Here is a 26053-nt window from a genome sequence, read left to right as displayed (position 1 = left end):
ACGAAACCGTGTCACACAGAGAGCCTAACCATCCAGAGAGACTACCAGACAACTCTGCGCTCTACTTAATAACACTGGCCACAAATCAGTCTAGCTAGACCTTCCAGCAGGGAGGCTGTAACTCAAAACAGTTCCTCAGAGCCAAACCCTACACAGGGCTAGGCCTAGGGAAAAAAAGTTGTGTTTCTTGTTTCCCTGACAGACCCTAGAAAAAACTGCCGACCCTAGCCTTTTTTTCTAGCTCCATGATCTGACACCTGAGTGATGTAATGTTGTACAATCGGTTTTCCAACATTGGCATTGAAATTAAGTCTGCAAGATTTACTTCGTTAAACTGTATTGAATACTTTTGATCACAAGTTGAATCACTACAGATTGCCAAAGTCTAATAAAACTAGAAAAGTAACATTTGCAAAGCAAATGCATGATGTTTACCTTCGCATATGGTCTGCTCTGTTAATTCTTACTGAAACAAATTCACATATACTGAGTATGGTGACAGGAGTCTAAATCCCTCCTACTATAAAATTGCAACATTATCAAACCCAACACCAGTTACCATGGTGAGAGACAGTCTGGTTCAGTCAGGTCAGAGGTCACTGTTTCGAGAAGAAGAAGAAGAAAGGTAGCAAAAACAATATGTTTTCCTTCAGTAAACATAAAAAAGAAAGAAAAAAGATTATCCCTACCTACCGACCCTAATTTTTTCAAGACTGAAACAGGAAACACAATATTGTTTTTTCTAGGCCTCGGAGTCAGAACCCAAACCCTAATAACAGGGCTACCAACCCGACACTAATGTACGCCTAGTTTGGATGAACTTCTGATAGGTTCATGTGTGCTTCGGCGAAAACACGCCGTTCAAAGTCGGCCAGGAAATAACAGGAGTAATACACAACACTTGGTGTTTACAGAGTTCCTCTGGCACTGAAGTAAGGTCAGCTGAATAAAATACAGGGCTGGAAATATCACCTACATATAGTGCACAGTGTACCGGTTTGCTGGACTGGTTCTGGACTTACAATTACAAAATTGCCCATGTCACAAACCCCTTTCCTTTCCAAACCACCTAAAACCTTCCGTACATTGCAAAATCTTTGCTGCAAAATGAAAACATTGCCGTTGGGCATCGTCAAGTGTTGGCCTCCATGTTATGTGACCAGAGTTTTGCCCAGACAACATTGCAAGGTTGCCAACATGCAATTCTGTATATGCCATGGGTTTAGGTCCTGACTTACGAGTCTGGAACTGAACCTAAACCTCTGGACTTGAAACCAGACCTGAACCTAAATGTGGGTTTAGTTTTTAGTTTTTTAAGAATTATAATTGTTGCTATTGTCTCTTCAACAATGTATATAAAATTGTACAACTTTTGTTGTGTCAATAAAGTCCATATAAAAAGGTGAGAAAAACATCTATTGTTTCATCAGGGATACCATTGTCTGTTAGGGATACTCTTTTGTTTAACTTTTCTATATAAACTCCTTTTATATAGACTAGACACTGATTTGCATATGTATGGGTCTTGTATAGGGGAGAATACACATTGAAAATGACCTCAACATATGGCAACATTTTCTAAACAATTCTATTCCAAAATACAGTACATGACATATGAGTACATATTATTGCATAGATATATGATATTTTGAGTGCTGCCTCCAGCCTATAATACGATACAGGCGACAGATATCAGTATGCTATTATACACCTGGCTAATTCAACCAAGGACATTATACACAGTGTATAATGTCCTTGATTCAACTTACTACATTAAAGAAGTTTCCAGAAAATTGACTTTGAAAATTCAGTTTTACTGTCCTGAAATCACTCAAGAGCTGACTGTATTGATACAATGTACTGTAATTTCTGATTTTTCACTGTATTTTTGTGTGCACTGTTTTCACTGTCACTTCTGTACCATGAACATATCATTACAGTTTACAAATAATTTCTGCACGTTCTTTTCCCTGCACCTGTCTCCACCGCGAATATATAGTTCTGTGAACACCTCCATGTTTCTCAGACCGTGAAATTTTGCCATCATGAACATACAGTGAATTACAGTAGATGTTTAAAAAGAAAATGACGGCTCAAAGCTAGAAACCTTCAAATCCACCCATATCCTGTGACTAATAGTAACAATACTCATTTCTTGAACCACCAGAAATGACATAATTGAAAGATGACAGATTTAGGTTGTGGGAGGAGTAGCTAGTATGATTCACGTCCCAAAAGAACTACGCAGTAGGTTCGCTAGTGCTGCATACCCCAGTTCACTGGACTTGGATCCGGACTTGTAAGAAGGTTTAGCTTCAAGTCCAAAAAAACTTAAAAGTCAAGAACCGAGTCCGGACTTATTACCATAAAAGACCATTTCACATACCTCTTTTCTTTCCAAACCACCTAAAACCTTCTGTAGATTGTAAAATCTGTGCTGCAAAACGAAGAAAACCTTGCCAACGGGCATCGTCAAGTACCGGCCTCCATGTTATGTGGCCAAAGTTTCACCCAGACAACATTGCGAGGTTGCCAACATGCAATTTTATATATGCCATGGGTTTAGGCCCGGACTTACAAGTCCGGAACTGAACCTAAACCTCTGGACTTGAATCCGGACCTGAACCTAAAATTGTGTTTAGGTATGCAGCACTAGGTTCGCTGTAAATATCTTATCTAGAGTGTCAAGGTCGAGATTATGGATCAAAGGACGTGCCGGTCGCTCTTTGTGTCATTCACCTGTGGTGAATCAGTCCAAGATGTGAAGTTAACTAAACGTGCTCTCTTTCCTTCCTCTCACAAGAACAGTAGACCTGGAAAAACTCCCGTTCAGTAATAGGGACCACATTTCTTTTCCTGTAGCAGGACTTGAAACACTTTTTTTCACAATACCTGCACCAGACAACTTTTAAGATAATTCTTAACCTGCACCACTCAGAATTTAGGAAATACAGAAAACTATTGCCACTTTCAAAAATATTTCAAAAACCATTGCCACTTTCTTTTATACTTCATAGGTGGTGGTAACAACCAATGTAGCGAATAAAAATCCACATGCCAGTACATTGTACTTATTTTATACATACATTTCTGTATTTATAAACCAAGTACATGGATCAGTGCAGGTTAGGTGCAGGTAGACATCAGAAATACCTGCACAGCTCCAATTTACCCGCATATGTAGGTGGTATTTCAAGCCCAGTTCTCCCATAATAATTACACAATTGGATACTAATAACCTAAAATCATATATCTTTTTCATTCTATTTCCTGCCCTTCTAGTTAACCTTTCCTTCCACTGAAAATACTTGGTGAATATTTTGGCGCATATTTTGCGGGCTGTGCGCATGATGGCATACTTGTCCCTTGGGAGCTGTCAGGAGACCAACTGGTAAACATAAACACTGGTGCTGACTGACAGGCAACAGTTGGACTGAAAGTACATTCAAGCCTGGTCACAATATATACAGTGTAGGAGATATGAGTTTCCATCTTATAAAGAGACAATGCCATTTAAAACGGTAGATTACATATCACTGAGTGGTCCATGCCATAACTTTTTGAGGAGCAAAAACGTAAAAAAGCAACATTTCAACAGCAATTGTATGACAGCATTGTCAAAAATAAAACAAATATCAAACAAGATCAAATTAAAACTTTAACCTCGCCACGAAAAATCACGGTGTTGACATTTTAAGGCCCAGGAAAAAAATTTTGTGTTTCCTACATTTCAAGATTTAATCTTGGCTTTAAAAATTTTCTTGTTTTTGTGACATATTTAGGTTTTTGTTCTGTTAGTTTCCTTCTAGAAAAATCAACATATGCATTGTAAAAATTTGGTCTGCTAGTTTCCTACCAGAAATGTTAACATCCCAACAGGATGGTTGGGGTCTGGTAGGAAGGGGGAGGGGGGCAGTCCATCTGGTCTGAATGGATGTCTCTCGGTAGGACCCAAATGAGCGGAGGAGACCGCAGGGTCAATACTCCACAAAAACTCGTGTTTCCTGTGGGGTACCTCAGGGAAGTGTTTTAGGACCCCTACTGTTCTGTTTGTATGTAAATGACTTACCAAATGTTATCGAAAAGTGCAGTATTCACATGTATGCTGATGACACAGTCCTGTACTACTCGGCCGACTCCGTGAAGGCCTGTGAAGAGACTGTCTCTATGGACATGAAGAGAGTAGTGAAATGGCTGAATGAAAACAAGTTACTGCTTCACCCAGACAAGACCAAAGCGATGCTCTTTGGGCTCCCTCAGAAACTGAGGCATGCCGGGACATCCGTCAACATAACCGACGGCACGAACGTTTATGAGCAGGTTGACTCGTTCACCTACCTGGGTATCACTCTGGACCCCTCACTCAGGTGGTCAGCACACGTGCAAAGGATCACGAAGAAGCTTCTCAGCGGACTCGGTGCAATGAGACGTGCCAGAGCCTTTGTTACAAAGGAAGTGTTGCAGACCATGTACCAGACACTAGTACTATCTCATCTGGATTACTGCGCCACAGCGTGGCTACCGAGTCTAGTACAGAGCAACAAAACTCTGACATCACAGCTGGACAGACTGGTAAACAGAGCTGCAAGGCTCATCACAGGCCACAAACTCCAAGATCATGTCCCCGTTAACATCTTGCGAGCAGAGGCAGGGATAGACCCTGTGCGTAAACGGGCAGAAGTAGCTTCTCTTGTCTCTGTCTTTAAGGCAGTCCGTGGATGTGCGCCTGTGTACATGACATCGTTGTTCAAATGGGAAGCTCCACCAACACTGAGTGTACGCACTACTCGGTCAGAGTTAAAACGGCTACGGGACTATGACCCCCACCTACTCTCCTGTCCACCAGCAAGAGTCACTTCATACAGGAACAGCTTACAGTACTATGGACCTTACCTCTGGAACTCACTCCCCCTACAACAACGACAGCAGCTCAGTCTCAGAACTTTTAAACAGTTTTTATCGAATTGTATTTAAGATTAGTTATTTGAATATGTGCTATTTTTAGACTTTGTATGTATTGTGAATCTGTTTAACTGTTAGGTGTTTGTCTGTGCTTTTGTACAAGGATTTCCTGAAAAACAGGCCAGAGTGGCCTGAGTGTGATACCTGGTTAAACAAATAAAGTTGAAAGTTGATATGTCCTGTCTCTTCCTGCAGACTGACTCTGCCAGGCTCAAGGTCAACGTGTGTGCACTCAAGGTCATCACATCCTGGCCAGGGGGCTCACACGAATTAGGGTCGGGTTCTATAATTCTACAACAGGGGAAGGAGTGATGTGGTTTTGAGGTTTGGATTGTTCACAAAAACATTTGTGTTTCTTTAGTGGGTTTCGTTTGTGGGTTTTGGTTCAGAATATTACAAGATCTAGTCGTTTAACAAACTGTAACAGGGCTCAATTTTTTTTTCTGTAGGTAACCTTGAAAATTATCTTCTCCAGACAAACTTAACCTGCGCCACTAAGAATTTAGGAAGTCTGGATCATGATTCACACTGAAAACTGTTCAGATACCAATGCCATGATTAGCCAATGCAGCGAATAAAAACCTACATACATATGTAAACGATACAGTACAGGTACACTAACAGAAATACCTGCACAGCTCCAATTTTACCTGCACTAACCTGCATATACCCAGTACATGGACCAGTGCAGGTTAGGTGCAGGTAGACATCAGAAATACCTGCAGCACAGCTCAAAATTTACCTGCACTAACCTATACATGTAGATGGTATTTCAAGCCCTGTGTGACACTGTGAGCACATGCGATAATGACACTATTGCCATCATCATCATCACAATCATCATCATCAGTCAATAAGCAAGTCATCATGCACATGATCAACCATCCGCAGCTAGTAAGGAAATTTCTGTGAGTCAGTGTGAAAGACCCAAACTCAACTGCACCAACTTCAAATGAAGTTGTCAAACATCAAATTTTTCATTTTAGATGGAAATGAAGAGTTAGAATATGTAAAGATCCAACTGCACTTCTTGAAAAGAGTAGAGGTCTATCAGTTTCAGGATGTGAGTGGTTCAAACCTAACACAGTTTGTACTTACTGTACAAAACAGCATGTTATGCCTGAAGGTGGTTTAATTGTTACGTGAAATAAACAAACAAACAGACAAATCACAACAACACAAAGATGCAAAATCCTCAAATTCAAAATGCCTCCTTTCCATTAATGCAGACTGCCTATAAAATAATTTCCAATATTTCTTATTTCTGAGGTCCTGACAGGGGGACATGTGGATACAACTGCGCTACAAATATCTTTCGGCACCTGACGCTATTTTCCCCCCAACACCCCTCTTATTTGTGGTGCATTCCAGACGAGGCATCGACCAATGAAGGGTGACACAGACTGTCCCTATAATGTGACACAACCAATCAGTCTTGTCAATTCGCTAAGAGGTATCGTAAGTGACGCGACTTACATGGACCGTACATTTTCACAACGTGAAAAGGACATGCAAAAAGGTAGCCTCTGTAGCAGGCTCATAGAACTGGGGGTTTGGCGGTCTTCGGCTGCTTTCTGATTAGCCCAGTTCTAAAAAAAATGGGGGTAATTCAACCAGGCCGGCTATGTTGTCTATATGTAATCAGAAAATAGCACATAAAAGCTCCCAAAGACCCTGAAAACCTCCAGTTTTTGGCATGCTATGGAGGCTAGTAAAAAGGAGCTACCAGCTCTTCCAAGTACTGACCGTAGTAATGCTGTCTTGTTATCTCTAATGAACATTTACGACAAACCTCTATTTAGAAAGATATCATCAAATATACAAACATGTAACAAGTAATTAGTTAAAGCATCCCATGCTATTTCAGGTCAGCAAAACCAAAAATAATCTGGATGAAGAAATCTGTCTGATAATGATACTGACATTTACTGATATTTCTTAGCACATTTATGTTACCATTTTATACATGAAGAATTTGAAATACCCTAGAAGCAAGGTATGTGAGGGCTTAATTTTTTGGTACGAACCTTTATTTTTCGGTGCCAACAATAAGTAACTAGAATAAGTCTAACACCAAAAAATTTCACTATAACTTAAGTATAAGAAGTCATTTCTTTAGCATAGTAAACAAGCTTAGATCATTTATATGGAGTTTGTGTTGATTTTCAGAAAGATAATCCTAAAAAAACAAGAACATTTCACAACAGACAGCTGGACAGAATTCCAAAATATTTGTCACAAACAAAGCCAAACAAGACAAGACATTGCGAGTGTCAAAACAATACACAGATGTCCTCCTTTAGGCCACACCAATTTTATTTGTTGGTTCTCGGATTAGTCTCTTCATTTTTTTTTTGATTTGCAAAAAAAAAAAAGATTCTGGTTCTGATTCTGAATCAACTAAAAAATGCTCATATTTTGCCTCCGAACAGTTGAGGAAAGTCCTTTTCTTCCTAGTTGTAGTGTTTTCATCAAATGCACAGGTTTGATTAAAAGTTTGTGTTGTGTTGACTTCATGGCTCCTATCGTAGCATTTGAGGCTACACAATATATACATGTAATTGCCTTTTTATTTTTTCGCCCTGTCGCTTCATATTTTCTGAAAAAAAATCCGAGAAACAACAAATTAAATTGGTGTGGCCTTAAAATAATGAGAAAATCGCTGCAGGATTTGGCCTTGGAGTTTATTAACTATCAACCAAGACCCACTCAGACTGAGTTGACAGACTTGATGTAAAAGAAGGGGCTGATTTGAAGCAGACCCCTGAACTGTCATGGTGTGTTATTGTTAGAGGTGAACATCAGATGCTACTGATCAACCATTTTCAACTGGGGAAAACAAGCTTGGACAGAGAAGCAGTAGTATATGATAATTAAACAATACTTTTAATTTCATAATCATAATTCAGGCTTAGGAAAAATGCTGTGTTTCTTGTTTCTGTCCTGAAGAAAACCAGAAACTAGTGCTGTGTACCGGTTCGCTGGACCAGTTCCGGACTTGTAAAATTGTTTAGGTTCAAGTCCAAAAAAACCTGAACCATCTGGAACCAGTTTCGGACTTACAAAACAAAAATCGTGTCATAATATTCCCCTTTTGTTCTAAACAACCTAAAATATTCAATATTAGATAGAAAATGTATGCTGCAAAATAAAGAAAATATTGCCATTGGGCATCATGAAGTGTCTGTCTCCGTAAATTATGAGGGCCTGCAAGGGGGGGGCTCGTCACTGAATGACATCCAGTAAATTTCTAGCGGGGACCAATCAGAGGGCTGCTGAATAATTTGAATAATTTATGAAGGCCCACGGACGCGGTTCTTTCACTTGTAAAGTAGCCAATTACCACCGAGCCGGTGGCACACGATGGGCGAAAACATGTATTTCACACCCATTGTACGTCGACATAAAGCGCTTATACATTACAAACAGAATTTTCGTAGGACTGCCATTACTTTAGTTTGCAGCATGTGTATTGAGAACGAGTATCTTCATAATTCTGCTGGCTGTTTGTAGAAGAACGGCACAATAAAACAGTTTTCAATACCAACACGACTTAGCAGATAACACGTAATGAAGCCCACTTTTTACGCAGATTGTAGCACTACGTAATGTTACACAAACTAACAGTAGATGTTTTAAGGAATTCAAAGAAATGACAATGATAGATAATGTAACGCATATACATTATACAGCACAAAATAAAGAGTAACAGTAATGTAGTCGTCTTTGGCCGGGTATGGCAAGTTATAGTACGTACATGTATCGGTTCAATCTTTAACGGGTAAGTTGGCAGCAACAAGCAAGATGCATAGGCATATTACTTTTGTAGCTCACTTGCGTCTAGATTTGGGACGAACCCATGTTACTTTTTCGCCGCAGTTTTTCATGTAGTGGTTACTTCGACAGCCTTTCCGCTGACGCAAACATACTAGTTTGAGGTTCCACATTTCTTACAACGTTAGCGCTTGAAGTGGTGTTTTCCAAGTTTGTTGGTCTGGTGATGTTGTCTTTGTTGGCTTGTTGTCTGTCATTTCCCTCCATTTTTGTGTTTGGCGGCCCGTCTTCGATGGGTTGGGTTTGCTCAACAAATCTCGGCTTCGCTAAGATCCGTTCCTTCCCTTACGTAGTGGTCGCTCCATTAGCGCTAGTGCAGCCACATTTGAATGTGTAAAACTTAATGTCTACAGTCCCGTTTTGATTCGTTCATCAAAGTAGATTTTACTAAGGTATGACTTTACTAACTGATTGTGGAAGTACTAGTACTTAGTACTGAAGTAAACAAGAAACAATTACGCGCTCTGATTGAGTTCATGGCATTTACATGAAACAAGGTGCTAATAGCCGCTAGTCGGTGACGCGTCAGCAGCCCTATGATTGGTTCCCGCTAGAAATCTACTGGATGTCATATAGTGTACACATTGGGGGGGGGGCCGACAACGCTCTACGCTGAATTCGGAAACCTCTCGATTACACTTTACGATAAATTCCAAGTGGCTACAATGCATTACGTAGAATTAAAACACCGAATACGCCCTCCCTAAAAATATTAGAGCGGTCCGTCTACGCTCTACGTAGAATTAAAACGGCCAATTACGCTCTACGGAAAAGGGCTTGCGGGCCCCCAATTATGTGGCCACAGTTTCGCCCATTGGCCAAACTTTCTTTTTTATTTGCATGCTCGCATCAGTTTGGGGTTGCCAGAGGATGTCATCCATGTAATCAAATCAACATGGCCTAACCTTGAATTCCAACAGTAACAGTAACTCAACATAGGTAATGAAATGCTCCGCGATTGTTCATTAAAATAGTTGACCTGTTACCAAACCCCAACGTTCTGGGACGTTTCAAATCTGGCAGCCTAAATGTGAAAAGATTTGAGGTCAACCACTTCTTTTACCAACTGTCAATACATTCTAAGCACTGAAGTTTAAACCTTATAAAGGCATCCAATGCGATTTTAGAGTTGCAAAACTGAAAATATTTTGAATAAAGAAATCTTTATGACATTGACACCTACTGCTTCACATTAGCACATTTGAATCAGTATTTCATACTTTGGGCTTTTACAACTGCAGAAACAAGCCCCAAAATGAGTCCATAATTTTCTGGGTGGTACCCTAAAAATCAGCTCAGGGCCCATCCAGTAACCATTTTCTGTCAGAATTTTGGGAATTTTTGCTCCATGAGGGTCAATATACATTGCGACAGTGTGGTTTCAAGTCACTAGTAGATAAATGACTGGATATTGGTTTTTAAAAATTGGGTTTGCAAACCCTAAAAACTGCACTGGATGCCTTTAATTTAGAATTTAGGCCACACCAATTTAATTTGTTGGTTCTCGGATTTTTTCAGAAAAAATATGAAGCGACAGGGCGAAAAAAATTAAAAATTAAAATCAGGTCTAGGCATCCTATTATAGGCTTATATGCTACAAAATGAGCCATGAAGTCAACACAAAAGGCTGGGTTAAAATTTAAACATTGAATTTTGAACTTTTAATCATACCACTGCAATGATAGATGGGAAAACTGTAACAACTAGGAAGAAAAGGACTTTCCTCAACTGTTGGGGGGCAAAACATGAACATTTTTCAGTTGATTCAGGACCAGAATCAATTTTTTTTTTTTTTGCAAATCAGAAAAAAACGAAGAGGCGAATCCGAGAACCAACAAATTAAATTGGTGTGGCCTTAAAAGGAAAATTCTGACAAAAAGGCTTCTTTCAAAACAGCTGAACTGAGCAAAAAAACTCCAAACCAAGGTCTAGATCTATGTTTATGTTGCTTGTTTGTGTCATAAGACAACTGTAAAGTAATGGTAGTCAGCTTGTAGGGGTTTTGAAGTTCCCTGATGCGGCTACTGTTTCACAGGTGTTATAGATACGGAGGCCATTAGTAGAACAGAGTTCCGTTATGTGAAACCAAACCACCATACTTTCTCTCACAGAGTGATATCACCTGAATACAGGTACACTACATTTCCGTCACTACCAAATCGGAGGTGCATAGGTTATAGAAAAAATCATGGTAATTATCAGTAGTGGTAGTGATGTAGTAATGTAACGTCATCACAAGAAACTACACATACAATGATGCGCACGCAGTATATTACTGTCTTTTTTCCTCAACATCAACCAAAATGTACAATTTTTATCACGTAGTGAACAGTAAATCGACCAATAACATCAAAGACATGGGTGAAAAAATAGAGGAAAAACTTAAAAAAGCAAAGCGTTTTGTCATCTTTTTTAAACAATTGTGCAGAAAATTTGTCTCCAAGTGACTGTTGGACACTACTGTGTCACAATAATCTATTATTATACCCGAGTTTTGAATTTGCAACATGAGAATTCCAGAAAAGCCTTCCACAAAATCATACCATAAAACGTTAGCTATAGAGCTCTAGTATAGCCAGTACCTGATTTTCCATCAAATGCAGTACCTTTGTGACATGTGACGGAAACGTTTTTAAACCTTGATGGACAAAATTGACAAAAATCTTTGGTAAAAGTACAAAAAAACATCCAAAGGACCAACACTAGTACTACCCACTCTCAACACTACGATTTGTTTTTAAAAATGTTATAAATTGCATTTGTTGACAATCCTAAATTTATCGCCAGACCCTCCCTAGATTGCGAGCACTCTGGTTCTTTATCTGCCATTGAAACTGAAGCTGGTTTGTACCTGACCTTCCCCCTGTCTGTAACAGCTTGAACTCTTTCCATCCTGCCAGAGGTGACAACCACAATGCCTCTACAATGAGCTAGTGTTACCCGGGTCCTCAGCCCACAAGGTTCACTCGCAAACCTGGTTTTCATTCAGGGATGGGGAGGGGGAACGTTCTGCAAGGTTTTAGGCTAACTGCAAATCACTCTATGTTCACGGTGGCAAAAGTTCGCAGTCTGAGAAAATGGAACTATGCATTCGCAGAATTTGTTGGAGTTAAAAAATCTTGGTTACCTCACAAACCTGGTTTTTATTCAGGATGGGGAGGGGGAACGTTCTTCAAGGTTTTACTTTTAGGCTATGTGTAATTCACTCTATGTTCGCGGTAGCAAAAGTTCGCGGTCTGAGAAAATGGAGCTATGCATTCGCAGAATTTGCTGAAGTTAAAAAATCTTGGTTACCTCACAAATCTGGTTTTTATTCAGGATGGGGAAGGAACGTTCTTCAAGGTCTTAGGCTATGTGTAAATCACTCTATGTTCGTGGTAGCAAAAGTTCGCGGTCTGAGAAAATGGAGCTACGCATTCGCAGAATTTGTTGAAGTTAAAAAATCTTGGTTACCTCACAAACCTGGTTTTTATTCAGGGATGGGGAGGGGGAACGTTCTTCAAGGTTTTAGGCTATGTGTAAATCACTCTATGTTTGCGGTAGCAAAAGTTCGCGGTCTGAGAAAATGGAGCTACGCATTTGCAGAATTTGCTGAAGTTAAAAAATCTTGGTTACCTCACAAACCTGGTTTTTATTCAGGATGGGGAAGGAACATTCTTCAAGGTTTTAGGCTACGTGTAAATCACTCTATCTATGTTCGTGGTAGCAAAAGTTCGCGGTCTGAGAAAATGGAACTATGCATTCGCAGAATTTGTTGAAGTTAAAAAATCTTGGTTACCTCGCAAACCTGGTTTTTATTCAGGATGGGGAGGGGGAACGTTCTTCAAGGTTTTAGGCTATGTGTAAATCACTCTATGTTCGTGGTAGCAAAAGTTTGCGGTCTGAGAAAATGGAACTATGCATTCGCGGAATTTGTTGAAGTTAAAAATTCAATGTTTGGTTTCAACATTTGTACTTTGTCAAAATCATTTCTAGTCTATCTGCTTTCTGTGACACTTCCGTCGAAACACTTGCCATACACCAATACATGTTTTCACAATTGGAGTTATGACAATACAAAATGAACTGGGCAGTCATATTTTACAAATTGTCTATGAATATGATGCATATGATATGATAAAATATTTAGATGTCAGCCTCTATCAGGCTTCAGAAGCAGCTGGAAATGGAAGAAATTGGCCATTATCTTATCTACCTATTTAGTCAGTTTCTACTTTTTCCAGGCACTTCTGAGGCCTGCTAGAGGCTAACATATACCACATATTCTACTCACTGTATAAAATAATGGCTACCATGCACGTCAACTGATTGCGAAGTGATTCAGTCCAAATTTCACACACAAATCAGGATCATCCTTACAATGTTGCCATGCTACATCACCAAAGAACATTCATAAGCTGCCAGAATATATAGGATGTTGGCTTTTATCTGGATACAGGAACTTCCTTCATACGGTTGGTCGGAAGGAAAGGGAGGGAAAATTAGGAGCCCAGATACTAATACCAGACCTAGGAAAAAGATGTTGTGTTTCCCGTTTCAGACCTCGAAAAACTAAGATCAGTAAGCAGGGATTCTCTCTTTTTCTCTTGGTTAGAAATTGGCTGAAGTGATAAAACAAATACACTGTAGAATTTTTTTTTTTCAATTTTAACTCATTTTTTCCCGAAACGGGGGTTAGACGTGCTTGCATCAAATGCAAGTCGTATTTTGGAGCAAAAATTTAGCAAGCTAAAACTGAATTGTCTCAAGATATTGGGTTCTTACTAGGAGACATCCCTCTATTTGCTTGTGGGGAAGGGACTAATAATAAAAAATAATATTTCGCACAATTTTCTCAACAAAAATTTGCTTGTGAAAATCATTTCAAAAGGTTTGAAATTCAAATGTTGGATCAAAAATTTGATGCCAATTGTTGACAAGAAAAGGCTAGGGTCGGCAGGTTTTTGCTAGGAAACAGAAACCACATTTTTTTTTCTATGCCTGGTCAGGATATCACATGGAAATGACTACATTGGTTTTTGGCCTGGGCATGATATATCTAATCTATCATCAAGGGATTTCTATTATGTGGTCTGAGCAACAAGTATTATTGTGGTTTCAAAGGATTTGACACATACGATAATCTATATTTTCTAATCATATTTACTCACGAACAGATTATGATTTGATTGCGATATGGGCAAGGGCTGATACTGGATATCAAATCATGCTACATATTTCATGATGAGCTATGTAGGTTTTATCAACTGATTTGCAAAAAAATTAAAAAAATCCCAGTGGGATAAACGATTCATACAGCTGAAAAAACTGAACTCGGCTGTAGAGCAAAAAAATCTACGTTTGAGATTTTAGTTTACCATTTCGTACTAGCACAAAGGGAACTAACATGTACACAGGTAATAATACAGATTTTCTGAACTAGAAGACTACAGAACAAAATGAAAGGCATGGTTTGATACCTTCACAATAAAACAGGAAATCACTCATTTGTTTTGGTAATGGACGATCATCATGAAAATCACAGGACGATCTTACAACCCAAAACCTATGGGGGCTAAAACCTCGACTAAATTTTATTTCTAACATCATTTTTTAGGAAAATGACAAAACCGTGGCTGGATCATTCTGGACTGAGTGTTTTATTGCTCAGCAATGACTACCAGATTTTTTTTTGCTTTATCTGCAGCACTAGATATGAATAATCAAGGCTTTTTAACCTTCTAATGGGGCAAAATCTCTGTCTTACACCTCAAAATTGTCCTAAGAGGACAAGCAAAAGCTAGAAGCATGTGTTTGGTGAATAGATATTCTGGTGTTTTTGCCTCTTGCCTCTAAAAAATCAGCACAAAGTGAGCACCATACTGCAGCCTACTGTTGTTATTGTTGTTGGTCACGTGACTAACCCACATTCCTCCTTCTCCTGCCTTCTTACGCCCTCCCCACGTCTTCTCACACCCCTCCTCACGATCCTTAAAGACCCTGCTAAGAAACAAGCTCGTTTCGTGGCGGTTGGAGTGACCAGGAGAGGAGAAATCGGAGAGTTTGTGTGTGGATGTTGGTGCTCGGATAGCCCCCGTGCCCCTACTTCCAAGATGGCGGCCGATCGTTTACACATGATGACATTCAACACTGCTCAGATTTTTCCATTTTCTACAGAGATCAAAACGGCGGAGAGAATAAAACAACCCCCTGAATGATTGGGAGACATGTTTTGTACAGAAAAACTACGAAGATATCCTCTAAAGCGGCAATATTTGAGGAAAATCTGGGTAGTTCTGGGAGGTATCGCTTACAGCCAGCCCCCATTCAGAGTTAGTCAACCCCGACCCCGACTCTGAAAAACAACATCGTTTCCAGCCTTACGATCGTAGATTTTAAATCCACAACACTTCTCAAGCTAGGGACGATCATATCCTCAACACCAGGTGTCTAGAGGGGCGGTTTGTGAGGGAAACGGGCCGAGTTTTGCCGCGACTCGAGCCGCCGCGAGGGGAGTCTTTCACGGGCACTCAAGCAAGCCTCTAGCGGGCTGCGAACCCCCATCGCCCCGCGGTACCAGCTAGCACGCTTACCTTGGAAAGCCGCGCACAGGCTGCCGAGCAGCAGCAACCCTGCCCTGGCCATCATCTCTTACACCGACACTGGTGTCCTGAGCTCGGGCTGACTTGGCTAGGCATCGGTCAAGTCCTTAAGGCTGCCCTCCCAGGGTGGGATTCGAACTCCTCACAAGTCACCACTATTCTTGGGCGCATGGATACACACTGCGGGCAACAGCACCGGCCGGGCCGCACCACGCACCACTTGGGGGCACACCGCGTACTTCCGCCAAGGGGACTACGTTGTGGTTAGACATCATCTAGCGGTGGCTTGGAGAACTGCAGATTTTCCAACCCGGCATTGTTGTGGCCAAACACCGTTGAACCAAGGAGGTTTAAAGTTGGTTGTACCCTCCGTTGTTTATTTTCTAAAAAAGAATAAATAAATAAAAACATAAGAAAACAAAAGGAAGAAAGAAAACAACACCAGAATGTCTTTCATTGCAAAGTTAAAAAGGCCTAACGCCAAAAAAACAGTTACTCAAGCATGTATTTTCCTCTGGTCTCTCAGTCAGTACTGACGAAAAGAAGTGGATGCTACCTGAAACGTCTGACCGTTTCCAAAATCATATCCAGTTGCTTGAGTAACTGCTTTTTGGCGTATCGTATTACCTGGATGTCTAACCTTCATCGACGTAAAAAGGCCAAATGCTGATGAAATGTTAACTAGCATTTGCGAAGCAGTCACACTACAGCAGTTCTGATTTTTATCCAGATGTTGTTATAGTGATATAGCCGTTTCATATCAAACCACGAACAAAGTATTATTTCATTGTTTGAACAAAAATGATTATGTCTAACTTTAAGTTGCTTTTTTTTTCAAATATCGCCTGCGTTTTAAATGAGTTTAAAGTCATTCAAAGTATTTGCACGATAACAATTGTAAGCGGCAATGATTCAACTTGTTGTTACCTAGAGAAGTGAAAAAGTGCACCGCCTGGAAAAGTTGTTTTCCATCCACAATTTCTTTCATTAGTATCATTAGATGTCTAACACGGATGCTATGCAGGCCACCTGAGCTTTTACTACCTACGCAACTCACACCTACACTTAGGAAGATGAGTAAGTACGTACATTGTGGAGTGATTACAGCTGAGTTGAGTAAGACAGGTATGATGGTTGTGGTGCGCGCTTCGCACGCTACGATATCTCACGCAATTCCTGATACTGACATTTTTAAAAAGGCATCCAATTTCAGGGCAGCAAAACTGGAAATATTCTGAATAAGGCAACATGTATGATATTGACACATACTGTCCCACTTTAATACATTTGAATCAGTATTTCATTCACTAGGCATTTAAAACTGCAGAAACTAGCCCCGAGATGAGTCCTTTATTTTCTGCGTGGTACCCTAAAATCAGTCCAGGTCCTTCCAGTAACCGTTTTTAATTTCGTCATAATTTTTGGCACTTTTGCTCCACAAATGTTGTGATACATTGGGATAGTGTTGTTTTATCATAGTATGTAGATAAGTGACTAGAATATTGACTTTGAAAATTCTGGTTTCCGGTTTCCAAGCCCAAAAAACTGCACTGGATTCTTAGCACATTCGATACTTAAAACGTCTGAAGCAGTCCAAAAACAAGCTACGTGAGTCGTCTCTTCATTTTGGGGTACCGCCCATAAATAGCTAGAACCAGCATACTATACAAACAACTTCGGAAATTTTTTTTCTGTGAGCGACACCGTATTTTGCTTAACAGATATCAGAATGTTATACTATAGAATAGGATTGATTAATCTTTAATACTATATCAAAAGAATGACCAGAAAGTTGACTTTAAAATCCAGTTTTTCCTTCCTTTAATATCTCTAATCTGTATTTTTTTTTTTGCAATATCTGTATCTGTATAGCCGGTATAACCGCCCTTCGGCGTAACACACCAGCTTAAATATAGTATCTAAATTGGCTAGACAGCATCCAATAGGCCACCTGTAAATATCATATACGTATTGGCAAAAGAAATGGCCGATAAATAAAAACGGCAAATCATAGAAAAAACACGTCAAATATGATCCGACGCCTAAACTAGCACCCTATATGGGCAAGGGAGCTGGATATTTTACAACTTACCTGCCAAACAATTAAACATTTGGATCTGACGTATTCAAGATGACGCACCAAGATGGCGCCGGACCTAATTATCATAATTATGACAAGACAATACACCCCCTGTCTCCCTTGGCAATTATAGGTACATGTATACTACAAATTTAGAAGTAGGGCAGACCGACTGGTGTGCTTCGGTTGAAGGTGTGTAGTGTCAAGGACGGACATTGACCAAATCTCCCGGTCGACGCCCACAGTGCATGTAATCACTATTCTCAGATCAAGCCGCCCCCTTGCTCAGATCAAGGCGGTTATATAGACTATAATAACCGCCTTGCCAAAGCCGAGGCTTCATTTTGGGAACGCACCCTCCTTTACCCTTAGCCTGGGTACCAGACTGTTTCCCAGGGCTGCCTCCAAGAAAATTTGGGTCTTTTGCACGGGAAGAGGTTAACTGTGCTGAACTCCCCGGCCGATAGTGACTGGTTATGTAGTTACGTATGTAGAACTCCTGTATATTATCATGTACAGTAACTCACACCTTCTCTTATAGGCAGATGAGTAAGTATATAGTGATTACAGCTGAGTTGAGTAAAATTGCCGTGCGTGTGCGCTACGCCGAAAAATTTTAACACCTCAATGAAATAGTATAGTGTTAATCTCGACATATAGAACTTATAAGCATTACTGTAGACGTAATAGAGTAGATATCAGCTAGATATGTAGTACCTCTGAAGATCTTGCCATACATTGTACCTGTTACAATTGTAGCGAAATAAAATTTACTGGACTTGATTACTGTAGATATGCCTATTTGGCTAAATGTTACTGTTTTTGAACCCGCGTTATCAGTCTGGTGGAGACTTACTAATACAGCCTGCCACAACCACGATAGACTGCAAACCAGGCTATTGCGTTTTCCAGATGAAGCATGTTTGCCCATGTTTTTGCCCGTAGTTAGTCCTGCCAAGTCTCAGTTTGCAACCGACTGTACACTTGTAATCCAAAGAAAGCACACATCACTTCAGACAGACATTAGAAACGCACAAAAGGTCGTCAAAGACTAACAACTTTTTCTCGACCGGTTCATACACTTGGAGATTCAAACCAATTGCAGGTGTACATGTCATGAACAAGATCATTTAATTAGCTAACGGTACATAGCCTTTACCAGCTTTCAAAAGTGGCTGGAAAGAGTAGCTAAAAATTGACGAAATAGATAGATAACATGCCACTATGATGCCAGGGGAGTTGGCCAGCCAAAGGAGTACAATTCGGGAGCGGCAAACTATGTCACAACCTGCCATACGTGTTTTTGTACGTTGGGGGAGGCCACATCCGCCACGTTTTTCTAAAAACGTGGGGAAGGACTGGCATGAACAGTACAGTCAACGCACCACTTACGATCCCAAAAATTTGCCCATGTTTTTGCCCGTAGACAATACGCAGATGCACGTATGGTGGGTCTGGACCGAGCCGTGGGCCTCCCTGGTATATTATCTGTCTATTTGGTCAATTTCTACTCTTTCTAGCCGCTTCTAAAGTCTGCTAGAGACTCAGTACCGAGTCTAATTTAGTCTGTTAGAATCTTCTTGGTACTACTACACAACGCATTGGCGCCGTGTCGACAGCATTTTCATGTTGCCTATCCGGAAATTGACGCGTATACAGCGTTTTTATGGCGCCAAGAAAATACCAAAATGACATATCTGTTAACAGCGGACCACCCTCCGACTGACAGGACACTTCCGAGGATTTGTTTAATTACAGCTTCGTCACAGTTTTTCTGGCTATTTGTTTTCAAAACGAACTATTATTGATACTGAAAGTCTAAACGTCAATGTTTAAAGAAATTGGTATTTTCTAGCGCAAAATATATATATACAACATTGTATCGCGTTAAGTTATGAAAAGAACACTAGTGTACTCGTGTGTTAAGTGAGGCTTTGGCTCAACACCGGTACCAGGAAGCAAATAGTCAGGAGAAATGCGTCATCGCATATCGTACGCGTCGCTTTTTTCCGTCTCGTAAACGGTCGATGCCATTGGAAACGGTCGATGCCATATCGCAGAAGGGCTAACTTTAAGTGTATCAGCACGGTCCATCCACACCGTGATGTTTCGTGGCGTAGAGGTTAGGGTATAAGTTAGGGTTAGGGTTTTGGAGTTACACTTTTGGACCCGGGTGCTTTTTTTCACTAATATTTACAATTCTACATGACCCTCCCTTATATTTGCAACAAGGGAAATCGTAGATTTCAAACCTCCGGTTTTTTTTTTGTTCTATTGGTTTAGGTTATTTGTTTGTGTGTAGTATGAAAGTTATGTGCGTAATATGTTTGTATGTGTTTGATGGCTACTGACGGCTGGTTCGGTATGGACTGTTGATTAACGTGTCTCACAGTCTGACAGCCTGCACCGTCACCCGCGCCATTACCCCCGCCGTCATCCCGCGCCGTCATTGCTGCGCCGTCACCCAAAATTTTTATCAGAACCAGACACCCCTCTGTTTGACCCCTTTTGAATGCTAAGACCCAAAACTGCAACCGCCCCATTCCTTAACAACATGGTAATTACCATTTTCAGCATGGCGGGGGTGTCCGGAGCACTTAAAAACCTTTTATTTCGACGCCCATAAACACATATGCAATTAAACAAAAACGTTCTGCATCATCTGCATCTACGTATACCGAACCACAGACAAATCCGTCCAGCCGATCGCGAGAAACAGCTGCTGACAGAAATGTTTCGAACCATAGTAAAACCTCCTCGCGGAAGGATATCTCCTTCCCCGGAGGTAATTAGAATATTAATTTTTATAGTATATATTACTTTTTAGTCGTTCTTGGACGCTCGGATATGACATTGACCATTCAGCAAAATGGCATCGACCGTTTCAAATGGCATCGACCGTTTACGAGACGGAAAATAGCGTAGGCGTCTGATCCTCAAAGTCACAAATTGACAACGTGACTACTACTAGTACCCGGCGGGTAGACGTAGAAGCTTTAAATTTTGTGCTAGGGTCACATTAATTCCAAGCTGGAGTCAGGCCGGGCAATTCGCTCGAACGAAAAGTACGATATAGAAGGCAACAAAACGCGCACAACATTTTAAAGAAGCAAACAAAAGCATAATTTGAGTTTTCCGGACTGGAATTTGACCCCAACATTAATTACTCATTAAAGAAATTTTAAACTTTCAGGCAGGTTGATCACTATAGCTAAGTGTCAGTTTTAACGATAGTTTAAGAATGGCCTGGTACCAATTACCATTGTCCTCCTATCAAACTATATGTGAAATGTGTAAATGTGACAGAAGGCTAATTCAGGCTGAACCCAATCGTTTACGTCAATGGACGATTCTTTAGCCCAGTCTATTTTTATCTCGGCCGCCTGAGCGGCCTTTTTTATGGTAGACCGAACCAAACAAAACATAGTAACCCAATGAAGGGCGCACAAAACGATAAATCGTACAAGACGATAAAAATACCGCTCTACCCGGCGAGATCACAGAGACCCCACCAGGTAAGCATACCGGAGTACCTACAGACACGTCTGTGTGTACTTCGCGAAGTTTTTTTCTGAGCGGCCGAGGTATTGTGCTCCAAAATATGTACGTTGGATGTTGAATAAATCTTGATCTGACCGTGAAAAAAAACCCAATGAAACCAATTACTCTGCGTGTATACTTTACTTTGTGGGGTCGAGCTACCGGATGATAGTGTCGTTATTCTTATACAACGAAGTTGCTAAAAAAGAGGAAATGCTGTTTACCACAAAACCATTGTTTTATATCATAGTATGCATTTAAGGTTCTAGAATTTCGCTAATAGCTGCGGTAATTGGACCAATAAATCAATGACATAAATTATGTACATTAACCTTCCATATTTGCTTAAGTCGCAAGATGTCGCTTTTGATTGGTGAATAAATCACTGTGACGCACGTAAATATTCACTTGAAATGAGAAATTACCGCCCAACAAAACGGACCATTAGATTCCCAGTGCTGTATTACTCTTTTGTTCTTGTGGTCAACTTGTTTTCTTTGCTTGAATCGCGTAAAAGACCAAGGAAAATACAATGAAATCGGCAATCGCCGAGCCGCGCCGATCTGCCGCCGCCATCTTGGATTTTTTTGGAAAGCTGCAATTTGGCCCAAACCGCTAGAGGGGGCGAATTAAAATGTTTAATATATTCGGTCTGAAGTTTTAGTAGCTCTAGCAGTAGAGGAGAAGTTTGATAATGCATAGAACGGATAAAATAGAATAAAATTAAATGAAATAAAATAAAACAGAATAAAAAATAAAATGAAAATAAATAAAAATAAATAAAAATAAAAAAATAAAATAAAATGAAAATTATTGTAGTGGTTACATATACTTAACGTTATATTGTATTTAGCAATGATCATTTAGCAAAAAAAATTCGGTACTGAAACTCCGGTATTCAGAATCAGGTACAGGTACAGGTCCGGACCTGGACCTGATCATCTGGACCTGGAAGAGCCGAACAGGTACCCACCCCTATTGCTAGTGGTGTAATATGGCTGTAATGTCGACACTGTTTGTTGAGTACTAGTACAGTATATTTATATTCCTAATCAAAAGTAACAGTGAAAGATTTGCCCATACATTGGTATTGAAATAAAGAGCACATTTTAGTACCGTTCACCTGTCAATTTGGTCATTTTCCGGGGGGTACGTTTATTCCGGAGGGTATGTATATTAGACTTTGAAGATTTGTCCGGGGGGTATGTTTATTCCGGGGGGTATGTTTATTAGGGACATGAGAGTAGTATGAAGATTTATAAAGATTTATGTTATAAAGATTTGGTAATAACTGCTGCAATTGCACCAATAAACCAAGTTTAAAAAATTACGTTTTAATATTACCTTGAGACATCTGAATAAGTCAAGACGAAGGTTATGGAAGTGCACTATATTCCTCGGTCGCAAGATGTCGCTTTTGATTAGTGGCCTGAATGGAATTTCCCATATCGAAGATCCCGGATGTAACGCATGAGGCTGCTTAGGTATTTACTTAGCAAAAATAGCAAAATATCAGGAATTATAAGGGTATTAGGCATAGAGCCATAGGATAAAAATGGAGCTAAAGATACTACGGGCAAGGGCAATCAATTACATTGTGTTTTATTCGTGCTGTTGAACAGATTTAAACAGAGTTACGTTATCGCCCCCCCCCGTGAAAAATTTTATGAAATTCGTACAACCTAACAATATGTTAGTGCATTAAGCTTGATAACGTTTGACAGCCCTGTTATTGTAGCCACTCCATTTTGTGTTGTCTCATGAAGTTATACCAAAATAAAACATTTCACTTTTGACACATGCATCTTTGCTCTTTATTCATCAGTATTGTCCAGACATTACAATTTCAATGAAACATACAGATGAAACATAGTTCCTCTGTAATATACAACATGACACTACTGATTCCAAAAAATGTCTTCCCCATACATAGAGCTGTGTAACCTACTCTAACAGAGAAATTAGCTCCACATACATATCCTAAACTCTTTCCTGTCTCTCAAATCTTCAATCACAAATGAAAATCTGTATCTCTACCTAAACATTTTCCCTCCCAACATCTGCTTCGAGATTAATATTTTTCACTAATTCCATTGAAGCAAATGATAATGGAAGCCAACTTATTACCCTGTTTGGTGTTACAGGTATGAACATACTAGGTAATACATTCTTTCCTCTCTAGCAGTTACACAAATCTATGTGGACATCCTCCAAGAACACAAAACTACATGGCCAGCGGCCGAGATAAACTTTTTTCAAAAGTCTTGTTTCTCTCTAGATATTGAAGATGCATGTGCGGGTACTAAAGATTGCAAGACCATAATGCAGCACTTCATTCTAAAGTTGCAAGAGGGCGCACCTACCTACACATTCCACCGAAGGGGTCGACCTTCACTTCACTGAGCATGGCGCCTGCACCTTTCCAGAATTGTGCCGTTTCTCGCTGATATGTACGATGAATATGTAGTGATTTCTGCGATGCCCATGATCAGTTGGAGATGAATAGGACGACAATGTGTTTTTGTTTGTATCAGCATGGAAAATTATTGAAAGTAGTTAAAGTAAATTCACTTTTAACTACTTTCAATCATTTTCCATGCTGATAGTGATACAAACAGTATAGTAGTTATAACGTTTGTATTTTACAATGTATGTATGTAAGAGGACTCCAGGAAGAGTAGTGGTGTATCGTCACTAATTAGAGGTTCCTTGAATAAACAAACAAACAAACAAGAAGTTTCCGACGTAGTCACAGAAGTTGAAAACATTTCCATGGTTAACAACTTGAAAGGGGACGACAGGAAAACAACATTGCAGAATAAATCAGTTTTGCTTATCCTTCCAAATGTGCCTTTATTTCTATAGAATTGTGAATGTAGGATAGAGGCTATGGTCTGTAAAGATGTGGTGGAAGTTGAGGGGATTCCACGACATTTTTTTTATTCCAAAGTTTCATGACTAGGCATGATGACGGCACATTCAAGTTGTATCAACTTATTTTACGCCGCCACCAACGCAGAGTACAGGACAATCATCGTGACTCATTTACACCTGAGCGAAGTGAGGAAAGTCCTGCAAAGTGCCTTTCCCAAGGGCACAAGATCGGTGGCATGTCAGGATTCGAACCCTCAGGACTCGGGACCTCTTGGTTCCGAGTCGAGCACTCTGCCATTACGCCCCACAACCCCACAAACACGGCATTATATAGAACATTGGGCATAAAACAAGACGCTTGAACTCAAGTGACTCTTCCCTCTAGATTGTCAACAACCACCGTGCAACAACCTTACCATGCGCATGCGTACGAACCAACGGTATCGTTCATGTCAACGATCGTAATTAGCCTCTCTTTCTCTCTCTCTTAATTCTCAGTGCAAGTCTGTGTGAGGAAATGTAGCGCTCCATTCGTGTCCTTAGCTTTCAACCATACAGATTACAGTTTTTTTTAGAGTTTTCACGGCACTGGGGAGAACACCTTCATACGTGGACTTTCATATATCTGCCTAAACGGACCCAAGAGGTAGGTACAGTTTGCTGTAAGTACGATGAAGTTCGGAATGGGGAGTGACATTCTTGTGCAGACTACTAGTAGGCAACTGTTGCTCTGGAAAATCTAAACTGAGCCGAGATTTAATTAAAAAAACACCAGGCGTATACCAGAAGTAAACCAGAGTTCCATTATTGCTATCTCAATGTTCCTCAGTAGTAGCTGGTATCATCTATTCCTTACCAAGATGAGGTAAAAATTAAATGTGTTTATTTCAAATGTCGTATGCATTATGCAATATATATATAAATCTATTAGATTGGTGGTTTAACGACACAGGTGTTCAATAATTGTCTAATCCAGGCAAGAAAAGTCAACATTACACACAAAAGAAGTGTTCACTTCAAGTTTGCAACATGCACCAAGGTAGCATACATACACGAAAACTGTAACGGTAATAGTATATATGTTAAGCACATGGAATTTCCTGCTGTTATATTAGTATGTAAAAGACTACTAGTATGATATTTGTTTATATCATAGCTAGACTACTAAGAGTATCCCTCAACTGCAAGTTGTTGTTATGATCAAACTTGTGGACTTTGGCTCTTCAGCTAGGAAGCCAAAAGGGCAATAAACAATCATTAACGACTTAATCAATGGCGTAGGCCTAGGAAAAACGTAAATATTTTCGTAAACGTACGGTCTAACCTAACGTAACTTGATGGTACGTTAACTGTGTCTGTACAGGTAGACAGTACATGTTCAGATACTGTCCGAAAGTATGTTAACTAATGATTAAGGAGAACGGGCCTAGCCCCTGTCACACTTAACCACATATGGCCTCCCGAATACATTCGAACGTGACACAGGTTAAAATAGTTATCGTAAAAAAAATATCATATAGCCAGAAGGCGTCGACCAATCAGAAGGCTCCTTTTGCCATCGGTTATCAGGCCGTAACCTCAAAAGTGGTCGTACCATTATACAGGGGACAGTGAAGAAATGGAGGAATTTCATTAAGGAATTTTGTCAAATAATTGTGTCAGTTAGATAGGCTATATGATGATAACTTTAATGTCCCGCCTTATCCTCGGCGTATATGGTGATATAATCCCTAATCAGGTGTGATAACCACCTCATAAATTACCTCGTTCGCTCTGCTCACTTGGAGAAATCACTTCATGATTCATGGTTATCGCACCTGGCCACAGTGATTATCTCACCATATACACCTCTACCTGGTCTGGCTAGGGTTGGCTGGCGGTTGGCGGGTGATCAGGAGTAGGTCGGGGCGTTATTATCTTTCACATTTCACTCAAATTTGATTCGATTCGTATGGAAAACTAGGCGTGGCGTAGACTGTTCCCTAACTTCAGCAAACCTTAGTTGGCTCGTGTTCGGGGGAAGGTTCTGAATGTCCCGGTGGCTTTACTTATTAGTCAATACGAACCAAAAATCTCTCCTAAGAAGAAGAGACACAGGATGTGTCATGAGACCGCCCCTTGATATTTTTCTTGGTATCCTTTTCTAGTAAGACGAGTAGGAATGGATGAAAACAGGGACGGT

At 40.2% G+C, this 26053-nt stretch overlaps 1 protein-coding gene across 1 annotated transcript in view; it reads right to left on the bottom strand.

The window, feature by feature from the left end:
• Window positions 1-15586, bottom strand: part of LOC109481815 (low-density lipoprotein receptor-related protein 6-like) — a 78429-nt gene extending 62843 nt beyond the window's left edge. The window contains exon 1 of the mRNA XM_019784403.1: window positions 15369-15586. Within this exon, the coding sequence (XP_019639962.1) occupies window positions 15369-15423 (55 nt within the window). The 5' untranslated portion in view covers window positions 15424-15586. The remainder of the gene's footprint in view (window positions 1-15368) is intronic.
• Between the last annotated feature and the right edge of the window lie 10467 nt (window positions 15587-26053).

Source organism: Branchiostoma belcheri, unplaced genomic scaffold (genome assembly GCF_001625305.1).
Source record: "Branchiostoma belcheri isolate BF01 breed outbred unplaced genomic scaffold, Haploidv18h27 scaffold58, whole genome shotgun sequence".
Taxonomy (NCBI): domain Eukaryota; kingdom Metazoa; phylum Chordata; class Leptocardii; order Amphioxiformes; family Branchiostomatidae; genus Branchiostoma; species Branchiostoma belcheri.
This window is presented reverse-complemented; position numbering and strand designations above follow the sequence as displayed.